This window comes from Nymphalis io, chromosome 9, assembly GCF_905147045.1.
Source record: "Nymphalis io chromosome 9, ilAglIoxx1.1, whole genome shotgun sequence".
In the NCBI taxonomy this organism is placed as follows: Eukaryota; Metazoa; Arthropoda; class Insecta; order Lepidoptera; family Nymphalidae; genus Nymphalis; species Nymphalis io.
Window position 1 is genome coordinate 7114108 of NC_065896.1, and position 23612 is coordinate 7137719.

At 30.0% G+C, this 23612-nt stretch overlaps 2 protein-coding genes across 2 annotated transcripts; both read left to right on the forward strand.

The window, feature by feature from the left end:
- Positions 1-9155: 9155 nt before the first annotated feature.
- LOC126770654 (uncharacterized) lies at positions 9156-18031 on the forward strand. The gene is made up of 4 exons (XM_050490161.1): positions 9156-9323; positions 15551-15627; positions 15705-15782; positions 17376-18031. Exons 2-4 carry the CDS (start codon positions 15570-15572, stop codon positions 17888-17890), a joined length of 651 nt encoding a protein of 216 aa, XP_050346118.1. The 5' UTR covers positions 9156-9323; positions 15551-15569; the 3' UTR covers positions 17891-18031.
- Positions 18032-21015: 2984 nt separating this feature from the next.
- LOC126770900 (dynein intermediate chain 3, ciliary-like) lies at positions 21016-22743 on the forward strand. The gene has a single exon (XM_050490510.1). It carries the CDS (start codon positions 21016-21018, stop codon positions 22741-22743), a length of 1728 nt encoding a protein of 575 aa, XP_050346467.1.
- Positions 22744-23612: the final 869 nt, after the last annotated feature.

Below are 23612 nucleotides of genomic sequence, written 5' to 3' on the forward strand. Positions count from 1 at the left end.
CGGTGTGCGATTTGATCTGCTTACGACATCAACCGTATTTTCTATTTGACATCATTTTATATTCGGATATTTTTCATGTAGTTTTTGTCATTTTGAAAACAGTTAAGTATTTTTATCATGTTAATAGCCGTCGGATTTTTTCTATTTCCTAATTTGTATGGGACAAATCGTTAGGATGGCAAGCCGATATGATTGGTTAGAGTCCTGACTCTGATGAAAAAACGTGAAGCTTCACGTGTTTTCTGGGACTATGTATATTACTATCAACCTTCTAACTTCGGACTGAATCTTTCAAAGAGAAAACCAACAATTTTAATTGGCCTGATCGGGATATGACTTCAGGACTTCAAAGCCTTATAAGTAAATCACTAAGATAATGAGGTTAATTCCAATGAGAATAACATCGGAATGTGGAGTTGTGAATCTAAATTGTAATTATTTAGTTCATCGACATGTATAAATTTAATGGCTTTCTATTATATCATCAAGGATACTTTGTAGGATTTTTATTTAATAAATCAACATTGAAACTTCAGTGTTCATTTCAAATAGTCATAGCAGTTCGTTTAACTAAATTCTTGCATTGAAAAAATCCTCCTTCGTTAGTCGCAGTACCTAATACAAATTCATGGCAGCATTTCCACAAAAGCGTCACTATAAAATGTTCCAAGGAAAAGAGAATTTGCCATACTTCCTTCCCCTTCGTTAGCAGTTAAATAGTCTTGTAGATAGTTTCCCTTTGTAGTAACACACATTTGTTTCGTCTCCGAATAAAATTTACCTTCGAATTTTATTATCCGCCTAATATGAAAGATCAGGATGTTATGATGAAAAAAACTGAAGGTAATATTTTCTTGATCATTTTTCTTACATAGATATTATATTTATAATACATTTATATTAACATTATATTTATTTGAGTGTATTTTTTCCTATTGGTATAAATAGATAAATATTCATATTATTTTCATATTTTACCTTATAATTAAAAAAAAATTGTCAACCTAATTCGAGATAAAGTTATCGCTCGGGGAGTTATTAAGCGAACGCTCTCATGTATGAAGTTATATAATAATCTAATTAGTTTTAAATAAACAAAACTTGCCTCTTTGTAATATTAGTATGATTATTACAACGTATACAAGGGCTATCGATTTTTTTCTGACAGGGCCCTCTACGTTATAATAAAAGCGTCAATTATTAAAACCCTCGTCATACATCATAAGCCTCATACACCGGAGACGTATTTTATACGATGAAATCCAATGACAAAATAAGGGTATCTGCTGATGTATTACAAAACCTTAATATTATCTAAAAGTAAATTAAATAAGTCAGTGTAAAATATCGTTCCATAAATCACCTCTATAGAATTATCGTAAATGTTAGAACGAGTCTAGACCAAAGGGCTGCCAGCAAAGCGATTTACTTCGTCCTCTTCAATTGATTCGAGTGAACGGCGGTTTTTAATTAAAACGAGTCGCAATAAAAAATTCTGAAGTGCGACTTCTGCGATGGCGTCATTAGAACTCGTTCCAATTTAAATCCGATATCAGTTCTAGATACAAGAAACTTTAAACAACTTCAATTCATTAAACCGACGACAAAGGTATCCGCAATTCGAGCGTGAAGCAATGACTCCTCTTAAAACTTGTACGAAACTTCATCGACCTCTACTATTAATACTACTGCTTAAAGTGTCTATTATTACTGGCCGTACCCCGAGTCGTACATATAAAATATATAAAAGTAAATAAGTTTAATTCTTGTTACAGTTGTGTTATATATATACTCCTTTTTCTTCGTTCACTTTTTCTACTTTCATTATTAAAATACCAGTATAGTTTGCCAGATTTGTTAATTGTTATATAGTCAATACACAGCTTTTAATATATATAAAGATGAATTTTCGTTAGTCTTAAATTTTGATATCGGAACACATAATAGATTTATTGGAATTATATTAATATCGAACTAAAATCATTGTTGAAGAACCGACAGTGGCCAGATGTTGCCAAAATAGTTTCCGAGATTTGTCTGTTTAATGCGACAAGAAAATCGCAAGTTATATGAGATACCGCCAGATGATACCCCGGCCGTCTTCAGAAAACTTTCTTGAACACAATATATTGCGTTCGTCTGAGCATCTTTATCTCTATTGTTATTATATATGTGTTTGGATTTGTCCTTTCTTCACGATCAGTTGCAAAACGACCGATCGATGATTATTTGAACAGATATAGTATATATACCTAGTACTCAGTATACCTTTTTATCTCGGTTAAAACTCACGTGGAGCAAAGCGGTGAGTAAATATTTGTACTAGATACTTTTTAAAAGCTTATAGCCTAAGGTTGCAAATTCTTTTGGACGTCGTAATAATAAAATGAGTTTTTGATAGAATTGCCATATTTGTCTTAACACTATGTAAATATTATAAAACTATTTATTATATAATATTAGAAACTGCTTACAGCAAATAAGTTTAATGATGTTGATGACTGGATTATAAATACATTATAATTATTTTTAATAATTAATTTCTTTACCATTAGTAAGTATAATATACGTTAACGGCTTTATTTTTTTCTTTCAAATATCAAATTAATGATAACAGAAAGAGAGAATCACTGCTTAACAAAACACCAGCTGTACAACTTTTATAGATCGATTGACTTATACTAAATATGAATAGCTAGGTATTACAATAGTAATTATTGCTATAACATTTCCAGTACAAACAAATTTCATCGAAGCGATAAATAGCAGCATCGTACATACTCGACGTCATCTAATTATTATTAACAGGGTGCAAAATTTCATCCTACGCTAAGTTTGCCTGAAATCTGAAGTTATTTGTCTAATTATACAGTTGCATCATTATTTATTTAAAACATATTTAAAGTTACAAGATAATTGTAATAATAATAATTAATTACACTAAATATGATTGTAAGTAAATGATAGAAAATAATTGATTTTCTTGCATAATTATCTAAATAACAAAACTATAGAAGTACTATTTTCTTTAAATATAAGAGTAAATGTCGAGTTTGCATTCATCTGAATGTAATACTTCAAGGTAAAAAATGTATCGCTATTTATTGCGTAGATAGAAAGTGAAAAAAAAAATGGGATTTATCAGAATTTTGTTGTCAAAATAGGTCTCAGATGCTGATTGTTTCTAGCAGGACGAAGTTCATTAAATATGATTCATCGGTTATATCTTTATACTACGGTTTATATTAAATCAAGCGTTTGGTTGTTATCATGAGATCTTCGTGACGGTAAAAAAAATATTTATAGTATAGGAGGACGAGCATATCGGTAAGTGGTTACCAGCGCCCATAGACACTGGCATTGTAAGACATGTTAACCATCGCTTACTTCTCTAATGCGCCACCAACCTTGGGAACTAAGACGTTATGTCCCTTGTGCCTGTAATTACATTGGCTCGCTCACCCTTCAAATCTGAACACAACAATACCAATTACTGCTGTTTTGCGGTAGAATAAGTATTTCGACAACATTTTTTTTAAATTAAATTGAGAAATTAGAAATACTTATAATATAGAATAATAATTAAAAATATATTTTATAGATATTTTATTATAATTATTAATAAAAATAAATAAATTTAAAAACAAAAGTAGTCATACTTCGTTTATTTTCGTAGATCTCTATCGAATGAACTATTGACGATTTCAGACAAAACCTGATATACGATACCTTAAGGGTTGACTTTTATGAATCTTTCTGAAATACTTGTATTCTCAATTTCAAAAGGAGATTCCAAATATCAATTTCCTTTACTTTATAACTTCAAAAGTAATGATACTTACGTACTTTCTTTCGATCTCTTCTCATCCTTTAAATAATAAGACCTACCTTATAAGAAATGTTTTTAGTGAGATGTCAAATTTTCAGCCAGTACATGTAGTTTTATATACTGCCTCTTCTTTTGAGTAGAAGGCTTGGAGCTGATTTCACCACGCTGTTCGATTGCCGATAGTCATATAAAAGATTGTCAATCAAAGCATTCAGGTTTTGGCGACGTTTTCCTTCACGGCCGAGCATGTGGTGACTAATGAACACAAATTTAGTACGAATATTCAGTGACGTGAGAAGTTTGGATGACTTTGGATTTATATATATATAAATGAAAATCTACATTCAATAGATACGTTTTCTTGATTTGGAATAATGTGTAATGATTGCTGCTTTATTTTCATACTTACTTAACACTATTATACGAAACACGAACAAGACGTTGCTTGTTTTGACAAAAGTTCGTAAAATAAACAAGAATATTCATTTTCATCCATAATAATATAAGTAAAAAAAAAAATTTTTTTATTTCTATGAAAACGATACCCTTATACACAATAATAAATATTTAAAAAAAATATGTATGGGTATGGTAGTAATGTATTGGTTAACCACCAACCACACAATATATTTACCACCAGCTGTCTACTCACATTTTTACTTGTCTGTTCTTTGTGGTAGAATCTATATTCCAAACCGGTGGTAGCCTTAATTTTATCTTGAAAATTTAAAAATTATGTAGGAAAGAGGACTCTCAAGTAGGCGCTTGAATAAAGTATGTTTTGATCTTCACAATAAAGTTATATCTTGACCTTATAATATATTTTTATACAATTAAAACAATTTACATAAATACTTGGCCGTCATATTGAAAGAAATTTTAATAAAAGAAGAACAATAAATGCATATTGAATAAAATAAATAAAAATACATTTTGCTAATGAAATAAATATATCGTTCTTATTATTATAATAATATATAGCAACGAAGTATATAGGAAGCCCGCCACGTACATAGTACACAAAAGGGAGTAGAGTGCGGTTACGGGGAGCGGGTATGACGGCATAAGGCGATCATGCTGTTTGCCACTACTACTGTTATTTGATTAGTGATGTACTGGTTACGATGATATCCTCCTGAGACAACTGCACAGGTAATATTATCATGTTGCACCTAATTTCGCTCTCATATTCAAATAGGGCTGTATTCCGAAGAGTAACGCAAGTTCCTCGTCAAAATTGCCTTCATTTACCCTTCCAATTAAACGTACAGTGAAAATAGCTCAAGGGGACAGAATCGAACCTGCGACTTTTACATCGGTATGCGGTCCGTAAACCATTGCGATATTGATGCTTCGAATAATAAGTTATTACATAATAAGTTATTACACGATACAGAAAATCAAACTAAATTTTGTACAATTTTTTTATACTTGTAACTTTGGTATAATACATACGTCTACAAATATAATTCTACGAATATAATTAATTAAACAATAAATTACGAATTAAAATACGCATAAAATAAAGACCATTACGTTTAATGATTCTCGTGCAACATAAGAACCACTTTGATTAATCCATAAATATTAATAAAGGAAGGACACAGTTGGCCAAGTAGGAGATATAATCAAATCGTTGGCCCAACTTTTTCCCGTCAGCCCTGTGACATATTGCCACACTTATCCCTCCAAACTGCTGCAATTTCTAAGATCCAATGCGAGGATTGAAATAAAGACTTCCTGATATATCTGGTATTGGTTATACATTCGAACGCAATCACTTGCAAAGAAGCAATTTGTTATACCATCAAAAGTTATTCTAAGAAATATTTACTTTATATTATACTTCATAACTGATTTTATCTTTATTTTATTTTAATGTAATTTTTAATTAAAAAATAAAAAACAAAGGTGTTTTGAATAGGAAGGCGGACGAGCATATGAGCCACCTATTGGTAAGTGGTCATCAACGCCCATAGACATTGGCATTGTAAGAAATGTTAACCATCACTTACATCACCAATGCGCCACCAACCTTGGGAGCCAAGATGTTATGTCCCTTGTGCCTGTAATTACACTGGCTCACTCACCCTTAAAAGCGGAACACAACAATACCAAGTACTGCTGTTTTGTGGTAGAATATCTGATGAGTGGGTGGTACCTACCCAGACGAGCTTGCACAAAGCTCTACCACCAGTATGTTTATGTTCTAACTGAATGTAGGAGATCAGCTCATTATTTATCAATTTATCAGTTAATGCTAGATTTTAATAAACCAAACATAAATATAAAATAATTGTTGGTCATGAAAAATAAATGATTAAATATTTTAAAAGCTTAAGATATTTGTTTAATTTTTCTTGTATGTTATAAATCATTTTAATGAAAGGATATACAAAAACTGCGTTTCTAAAACAGAAAATCATTCATTATAATTCTGGATCACTTAAAAAGCTCTTTAATGGATGTCGCAGATACTTGAACAAATAAATTGTAAATGGCACGTCACAAACAATCTGAGACGGATAAATTGTTGGCGTAGATCTTCTTAGATTGTGGGCTCAAAAAATGAATTCATTAGTTATATAAAAGTATTTTTTTGCTCAAAAAAAATGCAAACGTTAGAAGATTATAAGAAGCAGTGAAATGTCGATCGTTGCAAGTTTGTTTTCAAGTTATAATGGATTAAAAAAATATACTTTATATAGTATATATATAATTTTTGAAATTCGACATTTTTCTAGTTTAAATTTAATAAGCTTACCTTTTATTATACCATAAATATACTCATTACTAAAAACAAATACTTAAATGTTTAAGAAGTGCAAGACATAATTCTACGTCCACCGAGAAGCAACATTGGTAAAGATGTAATCGAAAGCGCTCAGCTATATAATAAACAACGTAAAAATATTAAAGATTGTACAATTGTTTTTAAGTGTGTAAAGAAATACTTAAAAACTACTAAAAATTCACTTATCCAATAAACAATAAGTAAAAATACATGTATGTATAGATATACAGTTATTTTTTAATTATGATGTATGCAGATGCATACATCATAATTAAAAAATAACACTGATAAAAAACAAATAACACTGATATTCAAGTCTTAAGCTAAATATTTATGAATTTACTGTCTATGAATTTGTTAACTCCGTGACGTAAGTCGGATTTTGAATGTTATGATGTAATGGTCCTTTAATATAAAGCTACTACTACATAACTATTGATACTATATGTTACTTGTTTTTATTTTATTATTTTCTTTTAGAACTATTGAATAGAATGTTAGTCATTGTTTTATAATTTTATAGTCTATATTCAAAATTGCAACAATTGTTACGTTATTTTATAAATTGGTCTCAAGATTCATTTACGTGAATTTGTTGATGTATTATGAAACAATAAAAACCTTAGTCCACATTTGTCGATAGTCGCGTGTTTGTCTTCAAGTTATAATAGATAAAAAGTGACGATGCTAGATTACGTCTGCACGTAATTCGCCCCTTTTGGATTAGAGCGTACTTCTCCCGAAATGTGAGAAGGCATTAGTCCAGTAGTGGGATATTTACTTGGGTAGTTACTTGAATGATAAAAGATTTTACGATGAAATTAATATGAAAAAATGTACGAACATTTTCAAAGTTCACTTTTGAGTTTAGAAATTGAAAAAAAATACCTCACCTTCAATTAAATTTATTTTAAAACATTTTTGTCCTGAAAACCGATAAAATGACTGTGGCGTCAATCAGGCAGTTTTAGATTTTATTTATTACAAACTAATTACGCATTATTTGTCACATTATATAATAATAATTATTTATTCATTAATATACAGGAAAAAGACAGTTTCTTCATTTATTTAGGGTGGGTTACATAGTACGAGATTCTTGTGAAGAAAAATATAGCCTTAACGCCAATCTACCTTGGATTTGATTTTGTTGGTAAGTTTTTTTTCAATAAGTGCCAAAGGTAATAATGGATGTGCATAAAATAAATCTCTTAATCGAATCTTACTGTTATTATAAGGTGACTCAATTCTACGCTGCCGTAACAACATGGTATGTATACTAATTATTATTAGAAGCTGCTTTAGAAGAATTTTCTTATCTTGAATTAAAAACGAGGTACTGAAAAAACTTAATTTATTAGTAATAGCGTAATTTCAAATGTTGTAAATTATCTTTTTGTGATAAACTGATCTTGACACAGAATGTGCCAGCGGAGACTTGGGGCAAATATGGAGTTGTGGTTTGTGGTTGTAGAATTTAGTGTTTGTTGATAATTTATTAAGCACGGAGATTATTTGATAAACAGTATTTCAGTAAATTACACTATTAAATTATAAATTAATTGTTATCTTATTTAGATTATTTATTTGTTTTTAGTTGAAATGATCGATTCTTTCCATTTATTGGTATTGATAAATAAAAAATAAATTGTGCAATTTTTTTTGCAATTTTTTTAACACATATCATCACAATTTTTTGAATATATTTTAGAAGATTTGTTACTCCATGTTTGAAACCCATCTTTGGATTGACTCTTAAATGTATTTAACTAACACTCCTACACTTAAAGAAAATTTACTTACAATATAAGCAATATAGTATAATAATTATTAAGGAGATATGCTAAGATATTTCAATAAATAGATTTATTTGGCTTTCAAAACGAATTCTCTGTAATGAAATGGACGTAAAACATTTCTTCTTTAACTAATCAAAACTTTCGTCAAGATAACGAGGGGGTTACGGTTTGCGAAAACAAAAACATATTTTGTTCTATTTTTTTCGAAAGATATACAATGTGGAGTCTGAAAAATTAAATATAGAAATAAATTAATAACGAATATTTGGTAAACAATCTGTATATAGATATTTTTAGCAAACTTGTATTGGCATCAATGCTTGTCCAATATTTGAACAGGCAGTTCAAATTAATTAACTACCGAATAGAAGGGTAGAATACCGAAGGAGTCGGCCTATAGAAGCGTCAGTTTGAAAGGCCGAGCTTACCTGCAGACATGCAATACAAGTTCAAGCACGATGGCTACAGGGGGCATTGAGAGTGGAATAAAAGCGGATGGAAAGCATTAACTACAATGAAAGTATTTCTAACAACTCTTGCATATTTTATAGTTATGATTTCTATTGCTGACTTTGTTGATAACTTTTTGTAACTTTATTAGCAAGACAAGCAATGTATATTATGCAATTTAGAATAACCGCTACCGTTCTTGTGATAGAAAAATGTTATACTGTGTCGGGTAATATCGAGTTGTTCAACCGTTCAACGTTAAAGCTCCAGTGTTATCCCGAATCGCGACCGAGGTGGACGTGTTTTCAGTGGAACTCCGAAATATAATATCGTCGTAGTAGTAAAGTAAAGTTTCGTAAATATTGTTGTTAATCGTTTAGAAAATCTTCTAAAATACTCGTATATAACGCTTTAGTTAGCTTATTACTACAGTGCCGGCTTACTGCTGAAGGTAATATTTTTTTATTAACTCTATTTCTTGAGTCGCGTGTCTTAAATATTTTATAAGGAATGTTATTATTGAAAATAATTGGGTTTCATTAAAATAATGTTCATAATTAAAAATAGTATGCGACACGCTAACTTAGTTATTTATACATAAATTGATCTCAGATAAGTTTACGAATAAATATAATTATTAAATTTCGTATTAAAAAGGAAATACAGCCTAATATTAGTTTGTATTATGTATCCTTATGTGGATTAGGTTTTATAATTTTTGAGTAACAGCACTTTAGACAATCGAATCTGCGGAAAAATAGTGTAAAGGTTGTTTTAATGAATCACATAAAAATATCATTTTTTCTTTCTAAAATTCACAGTAATTATATCTACTTTTTATTCCTACAAATTAATTTATAGAATAAGTTAATATAGAGAAAGCCTTATCTCATACCCCTCTAAAAAGGGGTTTTAACATACTTTAATCGTGAAGTAGTATTTTGATGTTTGTTCTGACATTGTATTTAAGGTTTATTTAAGAAAGAAAATTAATATTTAAACTTTTGCAAAAAAAGTTAATCCATTAATTTTTATAATTAATGAGTATTATAATAAAAAAAATTTTTGATGGTTTAGAAAAACCTTAAGTAATGTCACTGAACGAATGATATCATACGAAATCTATTATCTTCAATATAGAAGGGTACCACCAATTCAGAACCTTAAAAAACCCCAGTATTTACCCTATATGAATGAAAATCAAAAAAACTAGGTTTTAAGGCTATGTGCAAGCCCATTTAGGTACCATCAGGTACCACCCATTTACTAGATAGTACCAAATAACAATACATAGTATTGTGATGTTCTGGTTTGAAGTATGAGTGAGTCAGTGTAACTACGGGCACAAAGGACGTAACATCTTAGTTCCCAAGGTTGGTAGCGCATTTACATTCTTCAGGATACTATAATACTACCATCAGGATGCACAGTTGTCCATTCGTCTATTTATTTTATATAAATGTATACAAAACATATGTATTATATAATTCACAATCCGGTGATCATATAAGAAACTTAAATATAACATGATAGATGACATCCTCAACATTACTTCGCTAGAATATAGACTTTATATTATAAGAAACTATTTTACCAGCTTCGATCAAACATGTCTTATAGCACACTTGGGAAATTAAACAATACGATAACACAAACGTGATATGTTTTCTTTTATAATATATTGTCTATGGATATTTATTTATAAATATTTAGGTAATATGTTAGGTTTAATCAAACGAGGCTTAACGTTTTATTATTATTTAAATGAATTAGTGTATTTTTTTAGTAATATTTAAAATAATGGATGTTTGTAAGAAAAATGTCAATGAAATTGTATCACATTTTTTATCAGCTTAGTCTTTTTATAAATTTTCGCATAATAATCCATTGAAATATATAATTAACTTTATTTTGTAATTTAATTGTCGATAAAGAGAAATCCAAATTATGAATCATTGGTAGTTTTACATTTAATATAATCCTATAAAATTACGATTCATATTTGCTTTTAAAAGCCTACTTGCATATATAATAGAGATTGACCAAAAATATATATTTTTATGTGAAATATTGCTAAGTGAACTATTGAGCTTCATAAAGTTAAATATGCATCGTGTGAAATTACACATTGAAATATCACAATATTTTATTATGTCATATTAGTTTACATTTAGGGAAATGACATTTAAATTTTCAATTCATATGAGAAAAGTTCGACGCTAAAGTCTGAATCGAATTTTATTAGAGCACGGGTACATATGACACTTTATTTGATTAAATTTCAATTTTAAAATATTGCGCTGAATAAGCGATCATAATGTTTCGTAGTTTCAGTTTTTTATAAAATAGGTAGGCGTGCGAGCAAATGGTAATTGGCCACCACCGCCCATAGACATTGGTGCTTTAAGAAATATTAAATTTTACTTGAATCTTCAATGCACCGCCAACCTTGGGAACTAAGATATTATGTTCCTTGTGCCTGCAGTTACACTGGCTCACTCATCCTTCTATCCGAGACCGGATTGGGTGGTACCTACCCGGACGGGCTTGCAAATAATCCTACAAGTTCTCGAAGTGAAGTCAACGTAAGTCCTGTTTAAAGTTCCACTGCTAGGCTAGGACTTCCTATATTGAGGAGAAGGCTTAAAGCTTATTCCATAACACACAAGGATACACATGTGTCACAATTTGACCCGATACACAGGCTGCCAAACATGAGGCGATTTAAAAACTTGAAAGCTCATTAGTACTTGCCGGGTTTTAACCCAACAATTCACGTACAATTCTAACCACTGAGCTCTCGGTTCTTAAGATGTTATTGCTTCTTGCAATGTACACTACACTGTATGTATGTACTACTAAGTGTTGCATCTTGCTGTTTCCTTTATGTAACGTAATTGAATTAATTTTCCATTACCGAGCAAGGACTTCTCATTATTATTATTACTTCGTATCTCACTCGTGAAATATAGCGACTTATAGTGATTCGCTAATTTGATAAGTGACACACTTATGAAATTAGAATTACTTAAATATGATAATTATTACAGTTATAATTTTACTTGGTAGTAGGGTTTTGTGAAAGCCTGTCTGCGTATATACTTATGATATATTTTACCGCCAAACAGCAAAGCTTTGTATTGTTATGTTCCGATTTGAAGTGTGAGTGAGCCAGTGTAACTGCAGGCACAAGAGATATAACTTCTTAGTTCTCTAGGTCCATGGTGAATTGGCGCTGTAAGGGGTAGTTAATATTTATTATTATGGCTGTGGTGACCACTTACCATTAGCTGGCCATGATGAGAATTACATTGTAGTTCATAATCATAATGATGTATATTTTAAGAAGTGAAAGTGGTCATCTTCGTAATCACTGCAAGAAATAAGACTACACTGTAAATTCACTGCGAACTATGAAATCGAAGATGTTATATTCCAAGTATAAATATACTTGCACACTTACCCTTCAAATCTAAACACAGCACTACACACATAAATACTATAAACGTTTGGTGGGTGTTATCATTGATGTAAGTCTGGTATTCATTCAAACCTGCACAGAAATCTACCACCGGGTAAGGTAATAAATTAATTCATTAAAAACCTGAAAATGTCCTAATTTCCCAAATCTGCGCAAAGCTATTTTATCCACGACGTTTTTACTGTTTTAAAAATTGAGAGGTTCTTAGCATACTTTTCTTCTTCACATTTTTTTCTTTTTAAACATGCTCAGGTTATTTTATTATGTTTATATAGTTATTTTTCAATTTACTGGTGGTAGAGCTTTGTGCAAGCTCGTCTGGGTAGGTACCACCCACTCATCAGATATTCTACTGCAAAACAGCAGTATTTAATATTGTTGTGTTCCGGTTTTCAGAAAGATTCATAAAAGTCAACCCTTAAGGTATCGTATATCAGGTTTTGTCTGAAATCGTCAATAGTTCATTCGATAGAGATCTACGAAAATAAACGAAGTATGAAACTTTTGTTTTTAAATTTATTTATTTTTATTAATAATTATAATAAAACATCTATAAAATATATTTTTAATTATTATTCTTTATTATAAGTATTTCTAATTTCTCAATTCAATTTAAAAAAAAATGTTGTCGAAATACTTATTCTACCGCAAAACAGCAGTAATTGGTATTGTTGTGTTCCGATTTGAAGGGTGAGCGAGATAATGTAATTACAGGCACAAAGGACATAATATCTTAGTTCCCAAGGTTGGTGGCGCATTGGGTATGTAAGCGATAGTTGACGTTTCTTACAATGCCAATGTCTAAGGGCGTTAGTGACCACTTACCATCAGGTGGCCGTCCGTTATATGCTCGTCCGCCTTCCTATACAATAAAAAAATATTTTTGCTTTTAAAATAAATAAATATTTAAAAAATAATATTATTTTACATTTATATGGCCGCATTTCTGACATGATTACTGTTTTATTAGTATACTAGGTTATATTTCCATTAGCATCAAATTGTATGTAAAATTTCAGCTTAATTGGTGGAGTGAAAATAGTGTAAAATACATTTGCAATTTTTACCGAACTATAGTAAAATATGTAAGAGGTAAAAGAAATAAATTTACAATCTTATTAACTATTCAGTTTTCTATATAAACGTAGCCTTTATCATAAATAATTATGATAAATTATCAAATCACAATTTCCATGTTCGTTCTTCCCACGTGCTTCGGCAAAATATGTTTTTGGAAAACAATTTATCGCACAAAAAACGTATTTTTTTTATTAGATTTCTTTATCACAAATCTATAAAATATGATTTCCTCGATATTATATATAGGTGTAACACATAAATGTTATTAAATAAATAGTATTTATAGAATATTGATTTTTTTCAGAAGCTCCTGCGAAAACTTTATTTAACTATTTTGTATATGATGAAAAATTTCAATGTAATCTAAAATATAATTCATAAAATACATTTTTAAATGAATAAAAAAACTAATACAGAATAAATTGAATGTATCTATAATTACTTGAATTCGATGTAGGACCAGTGTTGAAATACAGCGTTCGTTCATTGCAGATATAAAATTGATTGAAGCGGAAACGTACATATTGTAGAAAATTTAGGAATCGCTGTTTTGTAATTTCTGCAACGGAAATTCATGGGGTTCTGCCAACTCACTTTATAGATAAAATTTGTTACGCGTAGGTACGAGTATTTACTTTAAAATTTTTATATCCGTATTCTCGAAGGAGGAAAGATTTTTTTTATATTTTAATATATTTAAAAGCAACTTATAATATATAGCTTAGGATGCTATAATTAATGTTTTTTTTAAATATTGTACCTTAATAAAATAGTCATTGGAATTCAAATTAATAAAAGGTTTTAATAAAAAATAATTATAACAAGAAATTTTAAACGCTCAGCTGCTAACATCGCCGGTAAAAAAATATTTAATTTAGAATCGAGAACTTAAGGATTAATATTTCATTTTTCGTATAAAATTAATTGGACAACAGGTGGTGATTTTTCTTTTTTTTCTCAAGTAATTTAAAATACGTTATTTTTAGAACGCACTTGAATAATATTAATCAATTCAAAATATATAAAAATATCCTATAGATTTTTCGATTCTATTATGTTACTTAGTTAGTTAGTTTTCTAACTTTGATTATGACTTTTTTTTCGTATTTCCAAAAATTATTAAGGTTTTTTACGAATACCAAATCTGAAGTTTTTAACTAACTATATCTCGAAAAAAAGTTAAGAAATTTTATCATCTACAAAAAAGGTTCTTAATGTTTTTAACGTAAAACTCATCGTTTTCGAGATATTTGCAAAAAGATGTTTTTCAATATGGTGGCTAACGCTCGCATATAAAACCGAGGTACCTCTAACATAATCCATTTGAAAAATTAAGTACAGTACAGTAACAGCCTGTTAATGTCCCACTGCTGGGCTAAGGCCTCCTCTCCCTTTTGAGGAGAAGGTTTGGAGCTTATTCCACCACGCTGCTCCAATGCGGGTTGGTAGAATACACATGTGGAATAATTTCTATGAAATTAGACACATGCAGGTTTCCTCACGATGTTTTCCTTCACCGTCAAGCACGAGATGAATTGTAATCTATACACGATATATCTATGCACGAGATAAGTAACGGTATTTTATGCAGAGCGAACGCATTTGCGGTGCTAATGTTCCTGAACCACTATTTGACGAGCTGTTTGGCATGATTGGGACGAGCCTGTTGGCGTGGTTGGTGAATACTTGCCCTTCACACCGAAGGTTGTGGGTTCGATTCCCACCCGCGACAGACATTTGTGCGCATGAACACGTCTGTTTGTTCCGAGTCTAGGTGTAATTATCTATATAAGTATGTATTTAAAAAAGAAAAGTAGTATATGTAGTACATCAGTTGTCTGGTTTCTAAAGTACAGGCTCTGCTCAATTTTGGATTAGATGGCTGTCTGTGAATAATGTCCCAGGATATAATTATTATAACTATATTATTTGGGCAATCTGGTTATATAAATGTGGTAGGTTCAAACCTTGAATCGACCCTTGGATTAGATCTTTGTTAAGAGTAGAGACTCGTAACACTATCTATAGATATGACTGAATCCATTGCTAGTAATCTTATATTAGTAGCATCAAATTAGTATTTGCAGAAGTTAATAAACAATACTCTCTTGTTTCAGTTGCCGCTTCTAGTAAACGATGGCAATATTTTCTATACAACATACATATTTTTTCATTCTTCTTACGTTATTAGTTGGTAAGTCAATTATAATATTTCTATTATATTAATATTATTTAAAACTAAAGTTAATAACAATATTACTTTCAAATTAGGTCATGGAGATGGACATTGGAAGAAATCATCCAAAGATGTGTTTCAACGTGACATGAAACTGTATAAGGAAATGACTGGTATGTGAACAATTTTATGTTATATAAAACATTGAAATCAATTATAAGATTGAAATCTTCTACAATTTCCATATAAGGATAGCAATTGTCCGTATCTTGCAAATAACGATAGACGTTTCGGGTATATAAAATGAATTCCTTGCAAAAACGTCGCTCCGTTAACGATTTGTTGTTTTCATATAAATGAAAAAAAAAAACATATAAAAAGAATATAATCACTAGAGCTGCTTAATAAAATTCTTATACACGTCCCACGTCATTTATCTCGATGGGTTATTAAAAATACATTCATTATACCCAGACGCCGTATGATTATGACGAACGTACGTTTTTCCGATCCTATATGATATAGGAACCTACAAGAAAAGAGCCCTCATTATATAAGGCCGGCAACGCACCTGCAAGCCCTCCTGTGTGGCAGGTGACCATGACGGCGGTTCTATTAGATAAACCTTCTGCCAGCTAGCCCCCTCTCATATAAAAATATATATACAAGGAAGTTCTCACCAATCGCTCTATGTATCAGAGCTTATAATATTTTAAATAACCTTGACATCGATAGCTACAACCAAAATATTTTTATCTTCAAGAAAACTTTAATATGCGCTGTAAGTGAGCAGATTTATTATTGTTTTGGTTTTTATTTTTAGATGATTAGAAATATTGTTTTTGTTTTGATACATTTTTCTTAATTTTATTTTATTTATATGTTAGTTTAATATTTAACTTTAAAATTATATTACTTCTGCCTTTTAATTTTATTTGTAAATAAATGTAATTGCATATCATACACATAATATAATAATAATAATAATGTCCTCCAGACTGATTTCAGACATGGCGGCCAATCTCAAGAGCGATTAGCCAATTAGGAGATATTATAGTGTGAGCGCAAACACAAGTGCACTCTCTATTCCTTAACTCTCATAAACCGATGGGACGGAGTTCAGGCGCAGGACCAACGGCTTTACGTACTTTTCGAGGCACGGGAGTGTACACACTTCCAACTTCCAGACTCCGGGCTACTGCTGAGAATTTTCTGACAGAAAAACCCAGTAACTTTTTATTGACCCGACCTGGGAATTGAACCCAGGACCTCAGAGTCTGCGGTCTTACATCAAGCCACTAGACCAACGAGACACATAATATAATCGTTATTTTAACACATAATAAATAAATAAAATAACTATCCATAAAACTATTTCAATCAATCAAAACAATATCCCAATCAAACTTATAAGCAGAGCTAAAAGTATAATTAATTAGGTATTCAATCATCCTCATTACGAGGACCTAAAAATATTTCAGAATCTACTAAATTCTATTTACATCTCTATTTTATGAAATTTTGGGTTCACTGCCCTTAATATTAATCATTAACAAAATCAGTGCTGTGTTATGTTACAACGTGTAATGACCCGACACCTTTGGTCACGTCATATTTAATTTAATCGAATATTTGTAGCTATTTTGATAAAAATAAGAAAGCCTAAAAACTTATAAAAATACCTAAAAAATGTGATATTTTTAACTGATTTGATTATAAAATTGGCAATAAATATGTATATATTTATGATTTAAATGTTGTTACAGAAAAAATGAAAGAAGAACTCGAAGAATTTTATGGTGAATACTCAAACGAACCAATCAACGATTACTTTATAGAAGAAATTGATTACGTTCAGAGTAAAATAGAAAAACATTTAAGATCAAAAATGAAAAAAGAAAGAACTAAAGAAATAAGCTTTTCTCATGTGAATTTTTCTGAAAAAGATCATCATGTCAAAATTCCACAAACAAAAGAATATGTTACCAATATATCTTCCGAAAATCACGACATTAACTCTATTCATGAATCTGGTGCGACAACCAATGTAATGTGGCCAAAATTCGACGATATTTTATTAGCAATTGGCAAACAATACGATTGGAAAAATGATAGATGGATAAAAGTTAAAGCAAAAATGAGAGATAAACAAAAAAATACATTAAATAAGTTAAATAACATGGCGGAACATCAAAAACACAATTTTAAATATAAAATTGTAAAATTAAACAGAGCGAAGAGTAAAAGAAAAATCGTTATAGCCGTAACAGCTGTTAGATAGAATCAAAACTATATAAGAAGTCAGAATAATTACATGACATCTCTTAATATTATTTAATGTTAAAGGGACCAATGGGGCTAATTCGTTAAATGATAATTTAATTTTGGCAAAAGTTAAATTATATTGTACATTAGTATAATGATAATGTAACCGCACGTGAGAAAAAATTGGCAAAATCTTTAACATACCATTTATATAATAATAATTATCTAACCTAACCTCACTTCTTGATCCTAACAAAAACATATTAATAAATAAAGTAATAAGCAACAATTCTGTTAAAAGCAATTTCATGTAATTCGTGTTTCCCTTTCAGGGTATGTGTTATAAATAAATAAAAATGATCTCAGTAAATTTGTTTCATTATTTCCCATAAAATATAGCAAGCAGCATAAAATGATATACTATTCATTTAAGTAATTTTACAGGTTAGCATAAAAAGACATCGCTTTTGAAATTAAATTCGGTTAAAATGTAGTTGTAACGCTTTTCAACTAATTAAATAACATAAATTCATAATTTTGTGATCCTATAAAACTTTTAATGACAATATTCTTATCTGTTGCTTACTTTGTCTCTGTCTCGAAATTAATTATGTAATACATAATATCTCTCATTATTATTATTATAATTTTTTCGCCAACAGTAGACTATAATTTTATACATATAATATAAAAAAACACACTGTTTTAACAGTTACGATTAAATGTGTCGTTCTATGTATCAATCATACACATGTATTAATCATATACAATTATTAAAATTGTACATATATAAAATGATCGAATATTGTTATAGTACAATATGATAATATTCTCTTTGCCATATTTTATATTGGGCGGCTGCTAATATTGTATTAATATAACTTTTAATGCTAATTAATATCATCGTCGCACGACCTTGTTGATATTGTAATACAGGAGTATAGGTAATTCAAATCAAGTCAAAATTAGTTTACCGTGATAAAATTGAATTATTAAAATTTGAGTTTGTTTATCTTGGAAATAATTTTATAAGCTAATCTTTTAAAGTGGTTAAATACCTAGATCAAACTTTGTGTAATACACATATATATTAGGTATGAAGTGGGCAAAACTTTTAACGATTTGTGTAGTGATGAATAAGTGAGAGGACGAAACTAAGACAACGTGATCTCTGTATTATACATGCATTATTTTAATAAAGTTTTATATCTCTATAACGTTATTTATATGTATTTAAATAAAACATACAAATTAGTAATTGTCTAAAGAAAACAAAGTTATTTCTAAGATGAACAGCCGAAAAATGATGGACTTTTAAGGTTTACTGAGAAAAGGCTTATACTAAGCAATAAGTATATATTGAAAGTATAATCAGGTTTAATTAAAGATATTTAACGTCAGCTGAAGTTGCTTTAGAGATTTTGACTAAATGGGAATATTACAATTTTTTTACAGTAGGTAATTATCGATTAGGATAATACAAAATGTTCAATGTACAATCGATTAATCATTCGATTTTCTAGACTTTAGATGAGCATTCGAATTATTTTTAAATCAAATGATTTTTTTATTTTATTATTAGTTTTCATGTCAACAATATATTATTGATGACAGCACGCTGTCTATTCCAAAACGCTATCAATAAAGCTACATGTACAAACATGACTGTAATCGAGATTTTTCTTTTAGATAGAAAGATCAACTTGTGAACTCTGTTACTTTCTTTGTAGATAGCCTTATTTGCTTTCCGTCCGCTAAGACCTTTGTCAATAGTAATTTTCCCTTCGCTTCGTAGATACTTGAACACCTTTAGTTCTGAAGTAGTTCGTAGTTCCAAATATACGTTCCTTATAGACAGTTAGACTCATGCAAACTGACCATCATTATCTTTCTGCCCATTACACATTAATCCCGTCGTCCAATAATTTTTTTATCGTTTAAGCCAAATATTCTTTTAAATTAAAATGGTTCGTAAAAATCATAAACAGAAAACTTATTTGGTAGTAAAACTTACTTAGTTGGCTTTGTGTGAGTCTGGGTAGTAACTCAACATGTTTTCTACTGCTAAACAGCAAACTTTTCTTCAAAAAAGGAGGGGGGGCCTAAGCCCACCAGTGAGACAGTCACAGGCTGTTACTTACTTACTTAAACCGCAATACTTAGCATTGTTATGTTCCAGTTTGGAGGGGGAATAAGCTTCGAGCTACGCATTGTAACTACAGACACAAGGTCGATGGCATATTGACAATGTATGACGTGGTTAGTATTTTTTACTGTGCCTATTCTATTTAAAATATAAAGAAAATAATTGAATTAGGAGATCTCGTGATGAGTGGCATTTTAAACATCAACCAATGTAGTAAAACTATGAAATAGCGACGTATGTATAAGTCGAATTTAAACATGTGGGAAACGGCGCATTGCTCTTATTAAGATTATAGCCCGATAAAACATAATTTATTTGTGGGAAAAAGTGTGTTAAATGGAGTAAAATTTTGTGGTGATATGTGATTCAACTCAGAACAATATGTATCAATTTTTCAAGAACAACCTCCCTCGCCCGAAAACCGGCAATTTATCAAATCCTGTTTCTTGTGCATGTAGGCGTACAAACGAAAATCACGGATTAGGTACTTTTAAAAAAAAAACAACAAACGTGATCTCGAACACGAACGTGCCTGGAATCGTGTATCACAAAATGTGATGTTTACGATTTTTTTACAGCTGTTTCGTTTTTACGAATGGACTTGATATTTTTTCGGCTTTGTAACAATCGATAAAAGTTTTCAATTTACACTGAAAGAAACTGAAGTAAAGATGTATTTAATTAAATTGCAGCTTTTACAAACTTTGAGATTTTAGGTAGATTTTGAATAATTTTTTTTTTAATAATTTTGTAATATCATCAACATTTTAAATTTTACAAATGTATTTGAAAGAAGTATTTAACTATTAAAATATCTGATCTCGTTGGTCATTCTTAATTAAAAATATAATTGTCATTGGAACATTACATGTTACGTAGCAAGAAGTGGAACACACGTAATAAATTAAGAAAAAAATATATACCCATATTTTAAAAGGATTTTTTTACAGGTTAAATAAAATACCTTGTAATAACTATTTGGTCACTTTAACAGGATGGAACCTGTATTGAATTACACTTATGTAAAAACTAGAAAGGATTTTGGACAACAAGCCAGGTTTTGTGAAGTTCCAGCATTAATGTTAGATTCGATTGATCCAAATAAACTTGAACAAAAACTATATTGTCTACGAAATCCAGCTAATAATAAAAGTCAGACAGTTACAAAATTTTCTGAACACTATGTCAATACACCAAAAATTATATTTCGTGATCAAGGAGTTAACCATATTGAAGGTGGTTGGCCGAAGGACATACATTTTTGTGATGAAGAAGCCACTTCTAGATACCGCAGGCGTTTTGAACGTGATGATTCTTATGTAAATGCAATTTTTAATTCTTATGATGGATTAAAATATCTCATTGAACAAAATAATACAATAGAAATGTATAATATTTATTTTAAGGAATTTAATTCCGAAAAACCGGTAGAGAAATATTTCATGCGTAAGGCTGTTGTTTTTGATGATCCCGACAAACGACCAGTTGCATCTATTGGTTGGACTTATGAAGATGATTCTAAAATTGTGGTTGCATATTGTAATAAAAAATATCATGTTAAAGAACCAGTAAATAAAAATACAACATGTTTAATTTGGGCTGTAGATAATCCTGCAGAAGCTTTAACTGATATTATTCCTCCATCATTTTGCTGGAGAATTGCATGCTCTCCTTCAAACTCAAGTGAAATCATTGGAGGTCTTCAAGATGGTAGAGTTTGTATATTTGATATTCGTGCCAAAAAGGAACCTACTGCCATTAGCCCAATACATTTAGCTCACAGAGACCCTGTCAGTGCTCTCTTATATATTAATTCTCGATTAAATAACGAATTTTTTAGTGGTTCAAGTGACGGACAGTGCAAGTGGTGGGATGTACGAAATTTATCAAGACCAACAGATACCCTTGTACTGTCTATACAAATTCCTTCAAGCCCGGATGACGGTCTTATGAAAACAGAAGGTATAAGTGCAATGCAATTCGATAGAGCATTTACTACAAAATTTTTATGTGGAACTGATACAGGGTATGTAATAAATGTCAATCGTAAAGGTAGAAATCATGGGGAAGTAATGAGTGCTATTTTCTCAGCTCATAAAGGTTCAGTTAAGTCAGTTGAACGCAATCCTTTTATATCAAAAATATTTATGACATGTGGTGACTGGACCTCAAATATTTGGAGTGATGACATACATTCTTCACCAATTATTTTTGGCACATCACATCCAATGCAAGTTTCAGGAGTAGCATGGTGTCCACAAAGAGTTTCAAGTTACGTGTCAATCTGCCATGATGGTAAAATTCGTTACTGGGATCTTTTACGAAAGTATTACGAGCCCATAGCTGTTTTACCTATTTCTAAGTATCCATTATTAAATGTAAGGCCAAACGAAGAAGGAAACCTAGTTGCCGTGGGAGACACAAAAGGATCGTTGTGTCTTATATCTTTATCTGATAATATGGTTTACTCTGGTGAACGAGATAGGAGTCTAATGGTACAACATTTTGATCGCGAAGCTCGAAAAGAGCATATTCTAGAAACTCGAGTTAAGGAAATACGATTAAAGCTGAGATTAGAAACACAATTAGTAGGTGCTTCGATACTTCAGAAAGTTGATGAAGAAACTGTAATACACAATGCTGAAGACGAGTACAGAAAAAGTGTGGAAAAAGAATTTCAACAATATGAAACCGTGCCGACTACTCGTCGAAAAAATCATTAAGAATAATGAAATAAGATTTTGAAAGAAGAAATTACACTTTTGAAATAAAAATAATAAGAATTTAATTTTATTTTAAGTTAAGTTTTTTTTTTGCAAAAAGTAAATGAATAAATATTTCTTCGCTTAAATATCAAATGTATGGTTAAAGCTGTTTAGTTTGATAAATAAAACTTTCCTCCTATATTTATCTGATATATTACCTACCTCCCTTTACACACTTCATTACATAATTTCCTTAACCAAACATTCTGGTATTTGATATCACTAGGTATTTGGATATACATTATCGGTTTATTCATATCATCTTATTTCGTTGAGAACGATGTTGATCTGCGTGTTATTTTAGAAATTTACTGAATATACTGTAAGATTATTGTTACAAAATAGGTTATAATTTTCGGAACTTATTATTCTGTCCATTATAACAATCGAATAATTTCTACGTAATATATAAACCCAGAAGATTACCACCCGATAGGCACATAAATATCATTATAATGAATATAAACGTCTACAAAATTCAATGTGACCGTCCTTTAGAATAACACCGAAATGATTTTGTTAATATTATCGTGTATTCATATAATTTATGAATACACGATAATATATCGTGTATGCATATAATATATCATGAATATTTATTATTTAAATTATCTCAATAATCTAGCAATAAACTGACATTGTTGAAAGTTTGACTTAAGGCCGGTTAAGCTATTAAACCACATCAATAAAGTTATGAGTATGCATTAATGTTGAAATAATTAACATGAAATTTAGACAATTTCATAATATTTAGTTCTGTTATATAAAACATATTTTTTGATGATATCAAAATAAATATTTTTCAATATAGACATGACATAGCAAGT